The following is a 19125-nucleotide window of genomic DNA, read 5'->3' as shown; positions in this document are numbered from 1 at the left end:
AAAATATAGCCAATGTAAATAAATTAGACATAAATAAAATACAGGATATAAACTATAAACAAGAGAAGAGTTCATTCTCAAAAAATATTAAAAAAGAACTAAAAGATAGCTTTGAAAATATTTTCTTTGAAAAATTAAAATTAACTAATGAAACCAGTAAAATATTCTTGTACAGTAAAATAAAAACAAAATATGAAATAGACGAATACATTTCTAAAAATAGTTTTGAAAATAGAAAATTATTATGTAAAATGCGAGTAAGTGACCATTTCTTGGAAATAGAGAGGAGTAGATATAAAAGAATTCAAAGAGAAAACAGAATATGTAAACATTGTAATATAAATGCGGTTGAAGATGAAACCAACTTTTTCTTAAAATGTAAAATTAATAAATCTTTACGTAATCAGCTCCAGAATTACACTTTAAATTGTCTGAAACAGATAGATTACAATTAATTCTATCTTTATTTGATATTATGCAGCTTACTGTTCCGTTCATTAAAAAGTCATTTGCACTGAGGGGAGTGGACGCAACGCCTGCATAAATATTACTGTTTTACCACTTTATATATGATGTTTAATATGTTAATTTTCCATTGTGTATATTGTATTGTATTGTTTGTATATGCCTTCAACCCCCAGGGGTATAAATGTGCATTTCACGAATAAATAAATTATAATTCGCCACAAAATATCCTAAATATGGTGCTTAAAAGTGGCGTTAAAACACTAAAAATAAAAAAATCAATCAATCAATTCGGTGGTTCACATTTGTGAAAAGGGAAAAGGATTGTAGTTACGACATACGGAATATAGCCGATATCATATGTGAAACGGTAATTACATTACAGTCAACCATCTTAAAGAGATATAGGTATTTCCGTCGAAGATCATTAATGGCGCTTACTGTTTGCCATACATATTTACCTGATACGTCACCTTGTAAACAAATCTTCATTGTAAATGATGTTACAACTATATCAATTAATCTGTTATTATTAATATCAGTGGGTATCAATCTGTAATGGTGATCAATCTACGCAAGTTAGTGAGTATTGTGTAATCATTTTCTGACATTCATTTGATATTATTTACAGAATAATAATATACTACACATTGTCATTTTTTAAAATGTATGCGTTGTGTTTTCTATGGAAGGCATTATTGAGAACGGAAGGACAAAAAATATATCATTATTCTAGTATATTTACTGTATATATGTATCACCAATGTTCTTTGTTTGTAAACATGGCTACAAGACAATCAGTATTTGATTAGAAAGAAAATATTGCATGCATTATTATTTTTTTCTTCTGTTGTGCGTTACGGGATTGCTTCCCTTTCATAGTAAATACCGACTAAGCTAGTCGTAATTAGCGGAACTGTAATTATGATTGCCAAACGACAGCTTTAACAATAAGCAAACACATGACAAAATATGAATGAAACATTTTTTTAGAACCAACGGCCTTATGTATGATAAAACAATTAACGAAAAATTAATTTGCAAAACGTCAACCAATGACAAACACGGAATTTCAGGCATGACAGGCTACTTTAGATACCGGCATAAATATCATATAGAATATGACGGGGTTATTTAAGTATGTTTGTGAGTACTCAATCCTCCCCTAACATGTGAGAGTGACATAGCAGCACAAGCTAAGAGCTAACTATAAAATTATTGCAATTATATTCTAGTATTTTTTTTTAATCTTACGAAAGATACATAAGGACAATCAGTACCCATATGCAGGTGGAAGAAAGGTCCGCTGATGTAGGCCCTGGGGTAATCGGTGCCCTTAGGTAACCGTGGGAGTTGGTCATCGATTATTTCGCACGACAATATGGTTCCCTATGTTGATGAACTACCCATATGCTTTTAAGTCAATGGGAAGACAACAGCACCATAACAAAAGGACAAATACGACGGGAAGACAAGCAACAAACAACAATCTACAAAACACTATTTAGAAACAAAAAGCAGAGCAACGCAACCTCCTCTCTCCTAAAATGCTCAAACAAAAACAAAAATAAACAAGCAACAAAAAAAAAAAACACACAAAAAGACAACATGAACAATGGTGATCTCAGGTGCTCCGGAAGGATCAAGGATCGATGGAATGAAAAACAAAACCCATTCCTTTGACGTATGTATCGAACCTGCAACCAAAAACACAGTCCCTTGCCAACAATTTCCACGGCAATTATGAATTATAACCTGTACATTTATAAATGGATCTAATGTTATTAAATTTAAACGAGGAAAATTAATTATCTGTAAACATGAATATTACCACTGTATTGATGGTGTAGTTATATACGGTATAATAATTTACAAATTGGATGTTGCTAATAAGCTGTTCGATCGAAATAAAGAACGAAAATTTCGTACATTGAATTTGCACTTTCGCCAAAAACTGATCAACAATGAGAAAGAAAAAAGTTTGACTCAAAATGATAACCGTCTTTTTCATTTCTTCACGATTGACTCCATTATTTTCAACGTCAGCAACAGTTACTGTTCAGGCAGGTGCTTAGTCGGTTAATCGACCTCTACATATATATATATGTGTAAATTATGGTATCGGTAAATCTTTTATATAAATTATCACTCTATAAAAGTGAATGTAATTATAGTTTAATATATAAAATCGGATGTTGTTAATAACCTGCTAGATCGACGGAAGGACAAAAACAGCACACATTCATAAACCATTAAACGAGGTAAATTATTTTCTATATTTTTTTGCATCGCTCAAAAGCTCTTTAAAGAGCAGTTTGTTTGACCAAAACATATTGGTAAGTTTGTCCATCTTTTTTTCTTTGAATATTTTTTTAACCATATTTCAGTTGTCTTTTTTTTTCTATTAGACAAAAATAAGATTCCAAATTCTTTGAAAAGCTAAATGGATTACAATGCATTAGAAAATAATTGAAATTGTTCCTGGCAATTTTCAAGCGACTATTTGAAGCCTTCATTCACCGAGTATGATGCCGGTTAAAAAAAAAACGTAACATGTGTACTAAACTACACTCATGGGATAACAGTGGGTTCTCATTTAAAAAATGTCCTATCATTTCAACTAAAATTGATATTTTGCAAAAAAATATTACCAAGATAAAAGTGGGTTCTCACTCAAAAAATGTCCTATCATTTCAACTAAAATTGATATTTTACAAAAAAATATTACCAAGTAACTGTATGAGCGATTTTTATCAAATAAATACCAAAAGATGTTGAGATGTCTGAAGTTTTATTGTTTATTTGGCCATAATTTTCGTGAGTTTCGTTTTCATTATCTAATGGTTTAAACACAAATGCAAATTTTTACGATTTTAATTTGGTTAGAATACATAGCAACATTTCAAGAAAAAAAACTATGTTTCTTTGTGTTCATCTCGTCAGAAAATTAAAATGAGCATGAATAATATATCATGTCCAAATAAACAATAAAACTTTTAACATTTCTACATCTTATGGTATTTATCATGTTTATTTTATATAAATCAGTCATGTAGTTACTTAGTAATATTTTTTTGAAAAAATATTGATTTTAGTTGAAATGAGAGGACATTTTTTGACTGGGAACTCCCCTTTGTCCAATGACTGATATCCCCCAGTTGTTGTAATATTTTCGAGTCCTTGCAGACGGCATATAGTTATTGGTCCAGCGACTTTGAATGAATTAGCAATGTTGCTGTCCATCATAATTATTGTCTTTTTCTGAATTGTATGCCGACAGGTATGATAACACTGAATATTGAAAACACAGTGTCACATGATTGTTATTCGTTTCAGGTACTAATTTCTAAGAATGAAAATACTTATAATTGTACTACTATTGTCCATAGTACAATCCTCTGACCAGTGTGATTGTAAGGATGACAATATTTACATCAATGGGGAAGAAATTTCTGGGAACCTATGTACAGCAGAAACAAGTAAGTCGTTGGTGTTGATTACCGAGCATTAATAAAATAAAATCATAAATATTTGAAAGGAGGGAACCAAATCAGTACGTAAGCGCCCCATGCGTAAAATGTGTTCCGAACGGACGGATTTTTCTACATTTCCAGACAGAGTTGTCGTCCTTTCCTCTTAGAATCAACAAATCTGTCTTCCCGTATAAATGTGTACGAAAAAAGCCAGCATGATCCGACATCCAGTGACCTGTAAATGAAAGAAAATTAAATCCGTTAGCATGCACATTCTTTATACACATGTGTGGTCTGGTTGACGCCTCCTTCTGCAAAGGACGACAGCTCTCAGACTGTCTGTCTGTATGGGAGATTGCCATGTCCTACCATAAATTAGTACTACGATTGAATATTGGTTTTATGCATATCAGCCCTGTACTCTGGTTTTATCTTAAAGTACCCTTGGGTGAGGTTTAGAGGTTGACATGATGTTGTTTGCTTTTGTTGTTGTAAAAGTCCCGATTTTAACGTCTTGGTATCAGAATGAAAGGACATGTGGTATATTTACGTCAATGAGACGGCAAACAAACACACAAACAACAAAATAAATCTTCAGGTTGTCTAATTGGTTGTTGTGTCATGTACGAATAAGTTGCAAAAATAAGCTATTCATATCACTTGGAGTCTGTCATCCACCATGCCATTTGAAATATCCTTGATTGACACTAACATGTTTAACCCTGCCACATTATTTATATATGTGCCTGTCCCGAGTCAGGAGCCTGTAATTCAGTGGTTGTCGTTTGTTTATGTGTTACATATTTGTTTTTCGTTCATTTTTTTACATAAATAAGGCCGTCAGTTTTCTCGTTTGAATTTTTTTACATTGTCTTATCGGGGCCTTTTATAGCTGACTATGCGGTACGGGCTTTGCTCATTGTTGAAGGCCGTACGGTGACCTATAGTTGTTATTGTCTGTGTCATTTTGGTCTTTTGTGGATAGTTGTCTCATTGGCAATCATACCACATCTTCTTTTTTATACTTGATCAACCAGCAAGGCCGTCTTTACTTACTATAAGGATTAAGACAGTGATATCTTGAAAACCATGTTAGACAAGGAAATCTGACGTGGCTAAAATGTTTAGAACAGTGAGTGACTGACGAAAGGGGTTCATAGATTGGTTGACCTCCCTTTGAATGGAACATAAAAAAAAATCATGCCCGCGGAGGGCATTACGTTTTACCCTTGTTCGTCTGAACGTCCATTCGTAAGTCCCAAACATTGTTTCCGTTCTCTAACTTTACTTTGCGTCTACCAACTGTTATAAAACTTAGACACAATGCTCATTACCATTTTGGTGGCGTCAGATTTGCCATTCTAGAGTTACGCCCCTTTAAAAATATTTAAAATTGCTGAATTTGTCGTTTCCGTTCTCTTCCTTTAGTTAGTCTCAACTAAATGATACAACATATGATACAATGCTTATTACCACAAAACTCAGTTTTAGTTTAAAGTTTGGAAGCGTCACTTTTACAGTTCTTGAGTTATGTCCCTTTATGATGATATTTGCTCGCGGGATCATCATCTGTGTTCCTATGAACACATTCCCCATTTATTTTGCATAAAATCAACCGACATATTGAATAGAAAACACAGCTTCAATCGATAAGAGCAAAAACGATCAGCAACTGTATAACATAGGCGGATCCAGTGGTTGGGTGGAAAGGGGGGCTGAGTCACTAAAGCATGACTTGAGCGGCACCCCCTTAGGTCAGTCAGCGCCCCCACTCCCCTTTTATGACAAGTTCTGGATCCGCCACTGTATTAGATCTGTAAAACCTCCTGTGTGACTGAATTTATTCATCGACTCCTAATAAGTGTTAAATCCATCAAATGATTAGTCCTCTGGGGTAAACTGTATATTGTTAAGGAAATGTAAAAAAAAAGATGTGGTATGATTGCCAATGAGACAACTCTCTACAAGAGAGCGACGCAGAAATTAACAATTATAGGTCACCGTACGGCCTTCAACAAAGAGCAAAGCATGTTAAGATAGGTAGATTAAGAAAAGATACAAGAACCGTTCTGAGTAGGATAAGAAAAAAAATTATAATTTTTTTCTTTACAAAATTACAAAATTATGCAGCATACAAACTATTTCAGAACACAAATTTTAAATGTTTTAAATCAAAATTAAACTTGAAGATTGCTGATTTAAAATTAGAATACAGAAATATTTGAATTGTCCTATATTTAAACCACAAAAGAGGGGGTTTTTAATCATGTTAATATTTGAGCTTTATATTTTGTCCATCTTAGTTTCCCACCAATGTGGAGTTCATGGCTAATACACATAACTAGAAGTACTTATGTATACTGTAGATTCATATATTTTCGTGTGTATCAATTTTAGTAGATTGCAGAAAACTTGCATATTCGTGGATATTTGATTTCGTGGTTTTGAAAATCTCTGTATACAAAGTCTATTTAAAAATATTCATTTTGTTAAACATTTGATTTCGTGGTTCACCTGTACCAACGAAACCCACGAAAATTGGTATCCAACGAACTATAATGAATCCACAGTACTCAAATAATTAATTATTACAATTGTACGTGAGGATAATACATTTGTATATCATTTTGAAAATGTGCCATTTTATATTAACAGTAATATCAGTTCTAGTAGAGAATGTAAAAGACGGACCGGAAGGGTTTCTGGTATTTAAGGTCAAACTTCTAGATCAACCACTGAGGGTAAGTTGATCACAAGTATTGGCTTTTCAAAAAGCTTTTCTGTAATTAGGTAGAATTTGTTAGTTATCAAAAGTACCAGGATTATAATTTAGTACGCCAGACGCGCGTTTCGTCTACATAAGACTCATCAGTGACGCTCATATCAAAATATTTATTAAGCCAAACAAGTAAAAAGTTGAAGAGCATTAAGGATCCAAAATTCCAAAAGGTTGTGCCAAATACGGCTAAGGTAATCTATGCCTGGGACTTAGTTTTTTCGAAAAATTGAGACGTACTTTGAAGACTTCCTCTGTTGTTCAAGGTATCTTTGGCTTTTAACATCTTTAAGATTATAATTAACGACTGAGGTTTAATTTTGTTGTACAATACTTCTGTAGCTTCAAACTAAACTATCACATCTTCTTGTATTCGCTTTTTATACGACCGCAAATTTTGAAAAAATTTTCGTCGTATATTGCTATCACGTTGGCGTCGGCGTCGTCGTCGTCGTCGTCGTCGTCCGGCGTCCGAATACTTTTAGTTTTCGCACTCTAACTTTAGTAAAAGTGAATGGAAATCTATGAAATTTTAACACAAGGTTTATGACCACAAAAGGAAGGTTGGTATTGATTTTGGGAGTTTTGGTCCCAACATTTTAGGAATTAGGGGCCAAAAAGGGCCCAAATAAGCATTTTCTTGGTTTTCGCACTATAACTTTAGTTTAAGTTAATAGAAATCTATGAAATTTTGACACAAGGTTTATGACCACAAAAGAACGGTTGGGATTGATTTTGGGAGTTTTGGTCTCAACAGTTTAGGTATTAGGGGCCAAACAAGGGCCCAAATAAGCATTATTCTTGGTTTTCGCACAATAACATTAGTTTAAGTAAATAGAAATCAATGAAATTTAAACACAATGTTAATGACTACAAAAGGAAGGTTGGTATTGATTTTGGGAGTTTAGGTCCCAACAGTTTAGGAATTAGGGGCCAAAAAGGGACCCAAATAAGCATTTTTCTTGGTTTTCGCACCATAACGTTAGTATAAGTAAATAGAAATCTATGAAATTTAAACACAAGGTTTATGACCATAAAAGAAAGGTTGGGTTTGATTTTGGGAGTTTTGGTCCCAACATAATAAGGGGCCCAAAGGGTCCAAAATTAAACTTTTGTTTGATTTCATCAAAATTGAATAATTGGGGTTCTTTGATATGCTGAATCTAACTGTCATGACTGTGTATGTAGATTCTTAACTTTTGGTCCCGTTTTCAAATTGGTCTACATTAAGGTCCAAAGGGTCCAAAATTAAACTTAGTTTGATTTTGACAAAAAATGAATCAGTTAGGTTCTTTGATATGCTGAATCTAAAAATGTACTTAGATTCTTGATTATTGGCCCAGTTTTCAAGTTGGTCCAAATCAGGGTCCAAAATTAAACTTTGTTTGATTTCATCAAAAATTGAATAAATGGGGTTCTTTGATATACCAAATCAAACTGTGTATGTAGATTCTTCATTTTTGGTCCTGTTTTCAAATTGGTCTACACTAAAGTCCAAAGGGTCCAAAATTAAACTTAGTCTGATTTTAACAAAAATTGAAATCTTGAAGTTCTTTGATATGCTGAATCCAAAAATGTAATTAGATTTTTTATTATGGGCCCAGTTTTCAAGTTGGTCCAAATCAGGATCTAAAATTATTATATTAAGTATTGTGCAATAGCAAGTCTTTTCAATTGCACAGTATTGCGCAATGGCAAGAAATATCTAATTGCACAATATTGTGAAATATCAAATTTTTTTTTAATTTGAGTTATCTTTCTTTGTCCAGAATAGTAAGCAAGAAATATCTAATTGCAAAATATTGTGCAATAGCAAGATTTTTTTTTAATTGGAGTTATCTTTCTTTGTCCAGAATCAACTTAAATCTTTGTTATATACAATATACAATGTATATTCACTTTTTACTACCAACTGATAAATATAGATTATCGGTGATCATCTCAACGAGATTGATTTTCTCGCTTGAGCCGGGACGGCGAAAGCGAGAAAGGCAATCGAGTTGAGATGAACAATGATAATCTATTTATCGCTATTTTACCTATGACGACGTTGTCAATTTCATGTCAATTTCGTTAGCAACCCCACGTGCATGCTTAGTTTCTAGCGATAATTATCCATCTCAAGCGAGTAGAATGATATGAAAATTATCACAAAAAAAGATGAAAGGAAAAATGCACAAAATAGCGATAAATTAAAATAATCTTTACCATTCAGTGATAACAAGCAGTTTTTTTACATCTTAATATTTTATGATGTATTTAAATGAGTAGTTATTGTTGCAAACTCCATTAGAAATTTTAATTGAGATTAGTTTTGGAATAAGGGAAAGGGGGATGTGATTAAAAAAATTGGGTTCAATTTTTCTCATTTGAAATTTCATAAATAAAAAAGAAAATTTCTTCAAACATTTTTTTGAGAGGATTAATATTCAACAGCATAGTGAATTGCTCTAAGAGAAACAAAAATTTTAAGTTCATTAGAACACATTCATTCTGTGTCAGAAACCTATGCTGTGTCAACTATTTAATCACAATCCAAATTTAGAGCTGAATCCAGCTTGAATGTTGTGTCCATACTTGCCCTAACCGTTCAGGGTTCAACCTCTGCGGTCGTATAAAGCTACGCCCTGCGGAGCATCTGGTTTCATCTTTACATGCTACCTAAATCCACTCTTGATGTGAACAGGCTAACAGGAGACCACAGAGGCGTAATAACGGAATCAGAATTATACAAGGAGTGTGAAAAGGTCCAAACGATCTAAAATTTAACTTTCTTTGATTTCATCAGAAATAGAATTCTTGTTGTTCTGTGATGTGTTGAATCTAACGTACTAAATTATAATCCTGGTACCTTTGATAGCTACTAACCATGCAATTAGAAATTTGATATTGGACCATAAAATGTAAATGTTCCTATATACCAGATTCGCCCTGTTTCAGAAACATATGCTGTGTCAAATATTTAATCACAATCCAAATTTGGAGCTGTTTCAAGCTTGAATGTTGTGTCCATACTTGTCACAATTGTTTAGAGTTCGATTTCATTTGATTTCAATTGAATCGAAGAAATAAAAATCATATTAAGAAAGGAATATAAATTTTGACTATAACGTACTATAATTGTTTATATCTATTATCAGGGCAATTTAGATGGAATAGGTGGTCTACCAACCAAAGATGATAAAAACAAAGACGTTGAACTAAATCTATATATGCCAGTACCTGACCAAATGTGCCACTCGGATATTGTTTTGTTTGAAAGGCACAAATACGTTCTTTCCGGTATGTATATTTTTTTATATAATATATTTAGTATGATGATTTGCTTATGATTGTTTAACTGATAGTCGATTTTCATATGAAAGTGTCTCATTTACGTCTTAAAATCAAATGTTAATGGTTCCTAAGACACTTTTCATTTTGAAAAATATTAAATGACAATTTTATAAAATTAATAATGGAAATCGGGAATGAAGAAATAACAATCCGACCAAAGAGAAGAACAGCCAAAGACCAACAATGGGCCTTCAACACAGTGAGAACATCCCGTACCCGGAGGCGTGCTTCAGCTGACCCGTAAACAAAAATGTGTACACTAGTTCAGTGATAATGGGCGTCATACTAATCTCCGAAACATATATAGTTGAACTAAAATTAAAAATCATACCAGACTAACAAAGGCCAGCTCTCCTGACTTGGAATAGTCGCAAATTTAGGCGGGATTAAACATGTTTAGTAAGATCTCGACCCCCCCCCCCCCCCTATACCTCTAGCCAATGTAGAAAAAAACACACAGCAATACGCACAGTAAAACTCAGACTTTATAAGTAGTCCGAGTCCGATGTCAGAATAGATTACAAAAGAAACGTAGCAAAATGACAATGGTAGGACTATTAGCCGGATTCTGTTATTATCGCCACCATCTTGTTTACATGAGTTACAAAAAGAAGTTCGGTCAATGTCTTCTATCGAAAAATAAACAACGTCAAAAACATCTACCGGAAATCCTCTCGACCAATCATATCATCGTATTCCATTATATGCCAATCATATAAGAATTATTGTAGGCCTATTATACATGAAAATTGTTAAAAACCTTGTCGCTGAAGAAGTATGGACATTCTTAATATATTATTATACACATTAATTATATTTCAATCGACTGTTCATTTCATTTTCATTTTCATTTTTGTTTTTCAGTCGACAAAGAAGACAAATACCTGGTATTGAATCTATGTAATTTCGCAGAGGAGCTCGGCAACATTTCTAAAACCCAACGGGAAGTCATTGTAAAGGGATGTCCAAGATAAACAATTCATCATTTCTAAGACAATATTTATTTCTCAAAAATAATGTTAAATTTAAGAGTTCAAAGATGTAGATGCTGACTAATTTGATATATAATTATTTTTTTTAAAGGCGGGAAATGGCAGGGGGTCATAATTTTTACCTACCCAATTAAGATTTTATTTTGTTTGAGTGGAATTGCAAGAATAATTTTGTTATATGATTTTGTTAAGTGATTATGGACTTTCCGAATTGATTATCCTCTTAAGTTCAGTATTTTTGTGATTTTACTTTTTTCCATTATATTGAATCTCCACTTCTAATTTTTATTCAACTGTTTAATACAAAGTAAGTGTTTTTTATACAATATAGTGGGAAATGCAATTCAACGTTATTTAATGGACAAACACGTGGTTTGCTACAACGGGTAAACGTTTTCATTCCCTGTTTATATACTATATATTAGTTATATAGTTATTTTATAAAAATAAAGAATACCACAAACTCACGTACACGTGCTGCTTCATTGTATTACATATTATAAAGCTGCATGCTAAGCTCTGCCGCCTTGTCTGGTCGTCAATAGTTTTTATAAATAAGACCGCAACAATTCATGTCTAGACTGAGTTTTAACATTTAAAAATAGTTTCTCTTCGTGCATCACTAAAGAGATCGATTGTATAGACAAAATGCGCATATGTTGCAGTCAAGTTAATACCGTTGAGTATGATTAGAGCAAAACCTAAGATCATAACAATTCTCCCGGGGGGAGTACATTTTTCCTAGTTGACACGATTTTAAAACCCTTGAGTTATAAAACATTAAAAAACAACAACACATTGATAGGTGAATGCTGCTTACAGGAAAACTATTTTATCTTTTCGATAGTTACCGGTCGGCATCATAATTTGATCGACTGTAACTGAATTAATTGTTCACAGATAACCTAGTAAGTAGAGACGAACGATAAAACTCATGATTCGAAAAATAGATGACAACACGAAAAACGACAAAAAGACAAACACCAGAAAACAAATGTCGACCTCGGATGTAAATTTTACAGTGAATACATATTATGGCTAACCATCTCTTTGGCAGTAGTAGTGTTTATTCTTGCTGTCTTGACATAGACAACTGAAGACTGAGCAACATGAATTACGCTAGACAAACACCAGTAAACAAATCTTAACATAGACAACTGAAGACTGAGCAACATGAACCACGCTAGACAAACACCAGTAAACAAATCTTAACATAGACAACTGAAGACTGAGCAACATGAACCACGCTAGACAAACACAAGCAAACAAATCTTAACATAGGCAACTGAAGACTGGGCAACATGAACCACGCTAGACAAACACCAGTAAACAAATCTTAACATAGACAACTGAAGACTGAGCAACATGAATTACGCTAGACAAACACCAGTAAACAAATCTTAACATAGACAACTGAAGACTGAGCAACATGAACCACGCTAGACAAACACCAGTAAACAAATCTTAACATAGACAACTGAAGACTGAGCAACATGAACCACGCTAGACAAACACAAGCAAACAAATCTTAACATAGGCAACTGAAGACTGGGCAACATGAACCACGCTAGACAAACACCAGTAAACAAATCTTAACATAGACAACTGAAGACTGAGCAACATGAACCACGCTAGACAAACACAAGCAAACAAATCTTAACATAGGCAACTGAAGACTGAGCAACATGAACCACGCTAGACAAACACCAGTAAACAAATCTTAACATAGACAACTGAAGACTGAGCAACATGAACCACGCTAGACAAACACCAGTAAACAAATCTTAACATAGACAACTGAAGACTGAGCAACATGAATTACGCTAGACAAACACAAGCAAACAAATCTTAACATAGGCAACTGAAGACTGAGCAACATGAACCACGCTAGACAAACACCAGTAAACAAATCTTAACATAGACAACTGAAGACTGAGCAACATGAACCACGCTAGACAAACACCAGTAAACAAATCTTAACATAGACAACTGAAGACTGAGCAACATGAACCACGCTAGACAAACACCAGTAAACAAATCTTAACATAGACAACTGAAGACTGAGCAACATGAACCACGCTAGACAACACCAGTAAACAAATCTTAACATAGACAACTGAAGACTGAGCAACATGAACCACGCTGGACAAACATCAGTAAACAAATCAAAACATAGAAAACTGAAGACTGAGCAACATGAATTACGCTAAATATTAGGATCAAGGAATATGTATCTTTATATCGCAATATTGTTTTGTTGTGGTCCTACATAAAAACTTTGACCAGCATTAGAACGAGCGATTACTTCAGAGTTTGATTAAAGGAGTAGGTCCGGTAAGACCCCTTTTTGGCCCCAAAATATAGCAGTTTTACAAAATTGTTAAAATGTAAACTTTTAAATATAATTATATTGGACAGTAGAATGCTTCTGCTACATAAATATTGGTTGTTTTTGGCAATACAATGCACATATATCGAGTACTAACACCATTAAGTCACGCTAAATTACTGAAATCTTCACAATTCTATCATTTTAGCTAAATTTTAGACGGTTTTCGTGTAAAACGAAAGTGGCCGCATTCGTGTTCATCCTTAATATTGAAATGTAAGTTGTATTTTATGATAATACATAACATATATAAAGATTTTGGATGAACACGGATGCGGCCACTTTCATTTTTGACAAAAACTATCTAAAAAGTGACATTTTTCGACATATTTGATAGATTTTTCATATTTGAGCTTGAATCGAATCGTTTTCAATGACTAAATCAGTTAAAATCTTTCACATAAACTAATTGATTCAAATGAAATAGACACTTAAGTGTTTAAAAAGAGGTCAAATTCATTAGTCAGATGAACTTGAAATTTGAGGCCAAAATTGATCCTTACCGGACCTACTCCTTTATATTATTCACAGTTTACAAGTCGATATTGCGTTTAGTTGACAAGTGTTTTTGTTTTCACCTATTTTTTGTTGGGCATGATGTTGTCTATCCCTTTGCGAATTAGGAGTTTGATTGCATTTGGTAACTACAGCTGTAGTAATTGGTTTTATTGTCTACAGGGGTAGACATTTTTAGTATAAAAATGCATAACAAATCGGCATGCTTACTTTGATTTTATTAAAACCAAAGCACCCTTCTTTACACAGACACAAAACAATAATGTATCAGATGGTGGTTTTATTGTTGTCTTTTTAATTAAGATAACATGTTGATTCAGCTAACGGGAAACGATTTATACAAAAGATAAAAAAAAAAAAAGCATAGATAGATAATGAATATTTGATCCAGAAAAGCGCTTCGGACTCATGAAATTATTTAACGTGTAGTTTTCAATTTTTTACATCACAGGTCGATACCTCTGCTGGTGGACTATTAGTCCCCGAGGGTATCATTAGCTCAGTAGCACTGACATGATTTAACAAACACTTTCAAAATTGTCCGTTTATAAATTTTGAAATTGTTAAGAAACTAAGGTTTCAACTCCCTTGACTTTAAATGAATTTGGCTTTCAATTTTAGGTATTTTTGTCATATAGCTCTTCAACGGTTTCGGTACTTATACATCCTCGGATTTCAAATGTTTGGCTTTGAACGTTCCTGATGAAGGTAAAGATAGATAATGAATACTTTGATCCAGAAAAGCGCTTCGGAAGCATGAAATTATTTAACGTGTTGTTTTCATTTTTTTTTTTATCAGTATTACCAAAGTTTATAAAAACTAAAGGTACACATTTTAATTACATCAACATCAATAATACATACATACATAATCACAAGCTATGTGACAGACTAGATAAGGGTATTGCAGTAATACATAATCATTATTTTAACATTTCGGTTCTAAGCTTTAAAGATCTAAATAATATTTACCTTAATTACACAGCCCTTTTACATTGTTTGTAATCATTAGTTCAATAAATATGTACATCGATGTATTGGGTTGTTCCAATAATATGGCTTAATATAAACGAAAAGCATAAATACCCTAGAAAATGTCTGTAAAACATCAAATTTTTAGTCATCAGAAATATATTTTTTTTTTAAATTGAAAAACGGTTATCAATAAATAGAAAAAAGAAGAGGTATGAGTGCCAATGAGACACGTTGGAGTCTCCTCCCAAGCTACAATGTGTTAAAAGTAAACATTTCTAGGTACAAATACGCCATTTAACACGGAGCATGGGCTCACAACGAACAGCAAGCTATACAGGGCCACACAATGACTAGTGTAAAACAATTCAAACAGGTAAACCAACAGTCTAATCTATATAAAAGAGGGGGCGAAAGATACAAGAGGGACAGTGAAACTCATAGATACAAATAAACTGACATAGCCATGGTAAAAAAAGAAACAGTTACAAAAAATATTACTTAAAACTTATGTAAGTGATGTGGATATAGACATGTATTAATAAAAAGAGAATACATTTTAGTTCAGTCCATGAGTAGTTGAGAAGTACAAAGATAGAAACAAAAATGTGATTGATAGAACAACTTAAGGTGGATATTCCTTTCTGAACCCTCTGAAAAGTTTTGAAATTCTTATTCACGTATTGGCAAATTTTTCTTTTGTAAACCTTAAAGTAATTTTTCAAGCTAGATTTTGAAAATGAAAGCACTATCCCCTCCATCAATATAACTAGAAACTATCATCATTCCCGATTCTCTGTTTATGTTGATTGCCCCAGGTCCTCTAATTCTATCGTTCTCACTCAGAATTGTTTTACTTGTTTTACCATCTGGCGACAGGACCACGATTCTGTTATTTCCATTGGATGCAATAAAAACAAATCCATTCTTGTCCACAGCTATTCCTTCTGGTTGTCTAATGTACTGGTTGGTTAATGTCCATAGACGTTCTCCAGTTATCCTGTAACAGCAAACCTCGTTTTCCGAACGGTTGGTGCCATATATTTTACCTTTGAAAAGTGAAAGTCGGTCGACACAAATTCCTTCTAAAGTTTGCTTCGACATGTCTTTGTCTTCACAGTTTACATGATTCAGTATGATTATTTTTCTATCCTTTGCATGGCTAATAACCAAAACTTCTCCATCACTTGAAACTCCAAAACATTGATGTGGAAGTGGTATATCTTTTTTTATTTTATTTTTGTCAACCTCGACCAGTTTAACCTTTATTACACCTCTAAAAGTGACAGCTACAATATCCCCCGTAACATGGCACAAATTATGAGGTTCATCTGTAAAAGTCATCACGTGTTTAATAAAGACCCCTTCACTACTGAACTGCATCAAGCGCTTCAAATTTTGATCAAGAAGTAATAAAGTATATTTTTCGTTTGTACTATCAAAGTATACCTGACAATCAGGTATATTAAGGTTGTAACGATCCGGAACGCTCAAAATTTTCATCAGAGATGGTTTAATATGCGCCATCTCATGAACTTTTAAAACTAACTGCTGAGCTTGATTTTTTCCTATATTCTTAACTTTGAAGTTTTTAGGTGCTGATGTGATAGAAATATTTCCAAAGGATTTAACTTCTTGTAAAATTGACTGCAAAGCAGAAGAAATGATGATCTCCAAGGTGATGTTATCTAATTGAATTCCACTGTCTACCTCTTGTAAGTATTTCGATTCTTGTGATATATTGTTTTCGAATTCTCTCAGACCAATATATATTTGCTGTTCAGATGCATATTGTTCCATCGTAGAAAATGCAACTCGCAATTCATCAACTCGTTTAGCTCGGTTATCGATTTTCTTCACAAGATCTTCTATGTCTGACTTCAACTTTGAATGTTTGGATTCTAAATCGTCAAATAGATGCTTTTCTAATTTGTCGAAATGCTCATCTAGTGACTGGCGCATTTGTCTGACTTTCTTTATTCCTTCATCTTTTTGACTGTTGATTAATTGTATTCTTTCTCCTAAGTAATGAAGCACCTCTTTGAAACTTTCATTCAGATCCTTCAAATTGTTTTTCAATAGAGGGATATTAGCAGATGATTTGACATCTTTCAAACTGTCTGCTAGGGGTTTTAAGTCCTTACACTGTTGGTGTTTATCGGCGATACATTCTATGCAACAATGATATGAATGGAAAGAACAGTAAAACTCGTTCTTTTTGTCATGGTCTTTGCAAAGATTGCTCGTTTCGCGCATAAAATTCGGTAAATTACGATAATCATGAGTCGATATTGTGTTGTGGTCTTTAGAGGCCTTTGATCTTTGATGATGTTTTTCGCAATCAGTACAAAGAAATTCTTCACATTTTGTGCACCAAGTGATTGCATGTTCCTCGTCCGTGCAGATTGAGCAGATATATATACTCGTTGATGTCATATTGTTACCTATGCCTGAAATATAGTATTATTAATTATCAAAATGCGGTGTCTATTTAACTATTATTTTGCCGCAATTAATTACACTTATAAATTAAAAACGATAATTATCAACTTTATAAACTAGTTCACCTTATGCTCATTTTCTCGCCATAAGACTAAAAAAACACCCTAAAACAACAAACAAATTAATTGAGAAACAGAGGAACATTGAAAATTTCAAAATAATGTGCAAACCTTAATAAGACCATTTATTCCTGTGCGTTGAAGAAACGTTATTTTTTCTCAATTGATTTTAACATTTAAACTGATAACGCACTCAAATTGGAAAGGTAAACTAACAAGGTATCGACCTAGTTGTAAATATTATGCAACGATATTTGTCTTATATTGTATATATCTTATATATTTGCACACCAAAAGTGCGTTTCCTCGACAAAAAACTAAACACTCTCGTATCGTAACAGGTAGAAAAGCTAGTCGATTCTGAATTTGAAAAGCATTGGAACATTTTTATTATATTAAACATCTTGCTATGGCTATTTATCGATGAGCAGAAAAAACCTCAGTCTTCAAATGAATATAACATTTAGGAAAAGTAAATTTACAAATGTTTAAAATCGCACTTGAGCTGTCGGCGAAACCAAATCTGAAATATCACATTGTACACCGAATTTCTTTTAGGATTATCAGCTTTACTCCCTCCAATATAAACGTAAAAACCGCAACATGTCGAGAGGTATATGACATATGCGATAACAACGAGTTAACTTAAGAGATCAATTTATTCATATTTAGCACCCCGCAAGAGTAAACATTGAAACCCATGTAGTCTGTTATGGTTATGTTATGTACGTACAGTAAAAATTTTATTCAGAATCAAACACCCATCATCGAATTGCAGTCTCCTGACACGTACATACATACTGTGAAGGGGTTAAACATGTGTGAAGACGCATTCCCTCTAATCTTGGACAGTGGTGCATTAGCACAAACAAAATAAAAACTACAATCTATAACTATAAAAAAAAGTTGAAAAATGCTTGACTCGTCAGATCGACAATAGACACATCAAAAGAACTAAAAAGGGACATAAAGGACCGTTTTTATTTAAAAATAATGTTTACCTTGCAAGTGAATTTGTCAAAAACATAAACGTTTTAAAAATATTTCATAATTGAAAAATGTTGTCAAATGATAGGGCGGTACTCAATGAAGTTTCAAAAATATCACAAAAATGCCTTGTCCTATATTTTGACTTTAGTTCAACCTTTCAATGATTCACTCAAAAGTATACCAATTGACCTTTTATATTCTGCTGTTTTTGTTCTGATTTATATATTTCTGTTTAGTTTTTTGGATTATGGTAAGATAAATTGACATTTCACAATACATTTTAGTTCTTAAGAAAACATTTTAATGAATACAAGTAAGGGAAATATTAAAAATATACTTACCATTTTGAATTTGTCCAAGGAAATTAAATGTACATACACTGGGACATATGTATTGTGTATCTATTTATAGACACAGCATTTAAACATCCGCCCCTTCATAGGTTTTACCAAAATATACTTAACAATATAGGAAAAACGCAGAACTAAGTTAATTATACTTGTTACAAAAATGTATATATAAATACATCTCAGTTGCAGGTACTTTCATTTATGTGCATTTCTAAATGCTGTGCAATAGAGATCAATTTGTGTATACAGTGGCGGATCCAGCCATTTAAAAAGGGGGTTCTCAACCCAGAGTAAAAGGGGGGGTT

The 19125-nt window shown here is 33.0% G+C and overlaps 2 protein-coding genes across 3 annotated transcripts; one reads left to right on the top strand and one right to left on the bottom strand.

Moving 5' to 3' along the window:
- The first annotated feature begins 911 nt into the window (after positions 1 to 911).
- LOC139499939 (uncharacterized) lies at positions 912 to 11509 on the top strand. 2 transcript variants are annotated; one of them, XM_071288602.1, is made up of 5 exons: positions 912 to 1043; positions 3802 to 3944; positions 6594 to 6679; positions 9855 to 9996; positions 10915 to 11509. In XM_071288602.1, the coding sequence occupies exons 2-5, from the start codon at positions 3818 to 3820 to the stop codon at positions 11022 to 11024; spliced, it is 465 nt and encodes a 154-aa protein (XP_071144703.1). In that variant the 5' UTR covers positions 912 to 1043; positions 3802 to 3817; the 3' UTR covers positions 11025 to 11509. The 2 variants fall into 2 exon arrangements, with proteins under 2 accessions (XP_071144703.1, XP_071144702.1); XM_071288601.1 differs by having other exon boundaries at positions 917 to 1047.
- Positions 11510 to 14768: 3259 nt separating this feature from the next.
- LOC139500776 (E3 ubiquitin-protein ligase TRIM71-like) lies at positions 14769 to 18925 on the bottom strand. Its single transcript, XM_071289616.1, has 2 exons — positions 18812 to 18925; positions 14769 to 17369 (listed from the first exon to the last, which is right to left on the bottom strand). The coding sequence occupies exon 2, from the start codon at positions 17353 to 17355 to the stop codon at positions 15646 to 15648; it is 1710 nt and encodes a 569-aa protein (XP_071145717.1). The 5' UTR covers positions 17356 to 17369; positions 18812 to 18925; the 3' UTR covers positions 14769 to 15645.
- Positions 18926 to 19125: the final 200 nt, after the last annotated feature.

Source organism: Mytilus edulis, chromosome 13 (genome assembly GCF_963676685.1).
Source record: "Mytilus edulis chromosome 13, xbMytEdul2.2, whole genome shotgun sequence".
Lineage (NCBI taxonomy): Eukaryota > Metazoa > Mollusca > Bivalvia > Mytilida > Mytilidae > Mytilus > Mytilus edulis.
The sequence above is the reverse complement of the archived record's forward strand: the minus strand, read 5'-3'. Positions and strand labels throughout refer to the sequence as shown.

Bases quoted from the DNA above. Each gene is read 5' to 3' on its own strand.
- LOC139499939 (XM_071288602.1), top strand. From the start codon at position 3,818: ATGAAAATACTTATAATTGTACTACTATTGTCCATAGTACAATCCTCT. The intron at 3,945-6,593 runs GTAAGTCGTTGG...TTATATTAACAG, and splicing joins CCTATGTACAGCAGAAACAA to TAATATCAGTTCTAGTAGAG. The intron at 6,680-9,854 runs GTAAGTTGATCA...ATCTATTATCAG, and splicing joins TTCTAGATCAACCACTGAGG to GGCAATTTAGATGGAATAGG.
- LOC139500776 (XM_071289616.1), bottom strand. From the start codon at position 17,355: ATGACATCAACGAGTATATATATCTGCTCAATCTGCACGGACGAGGAA.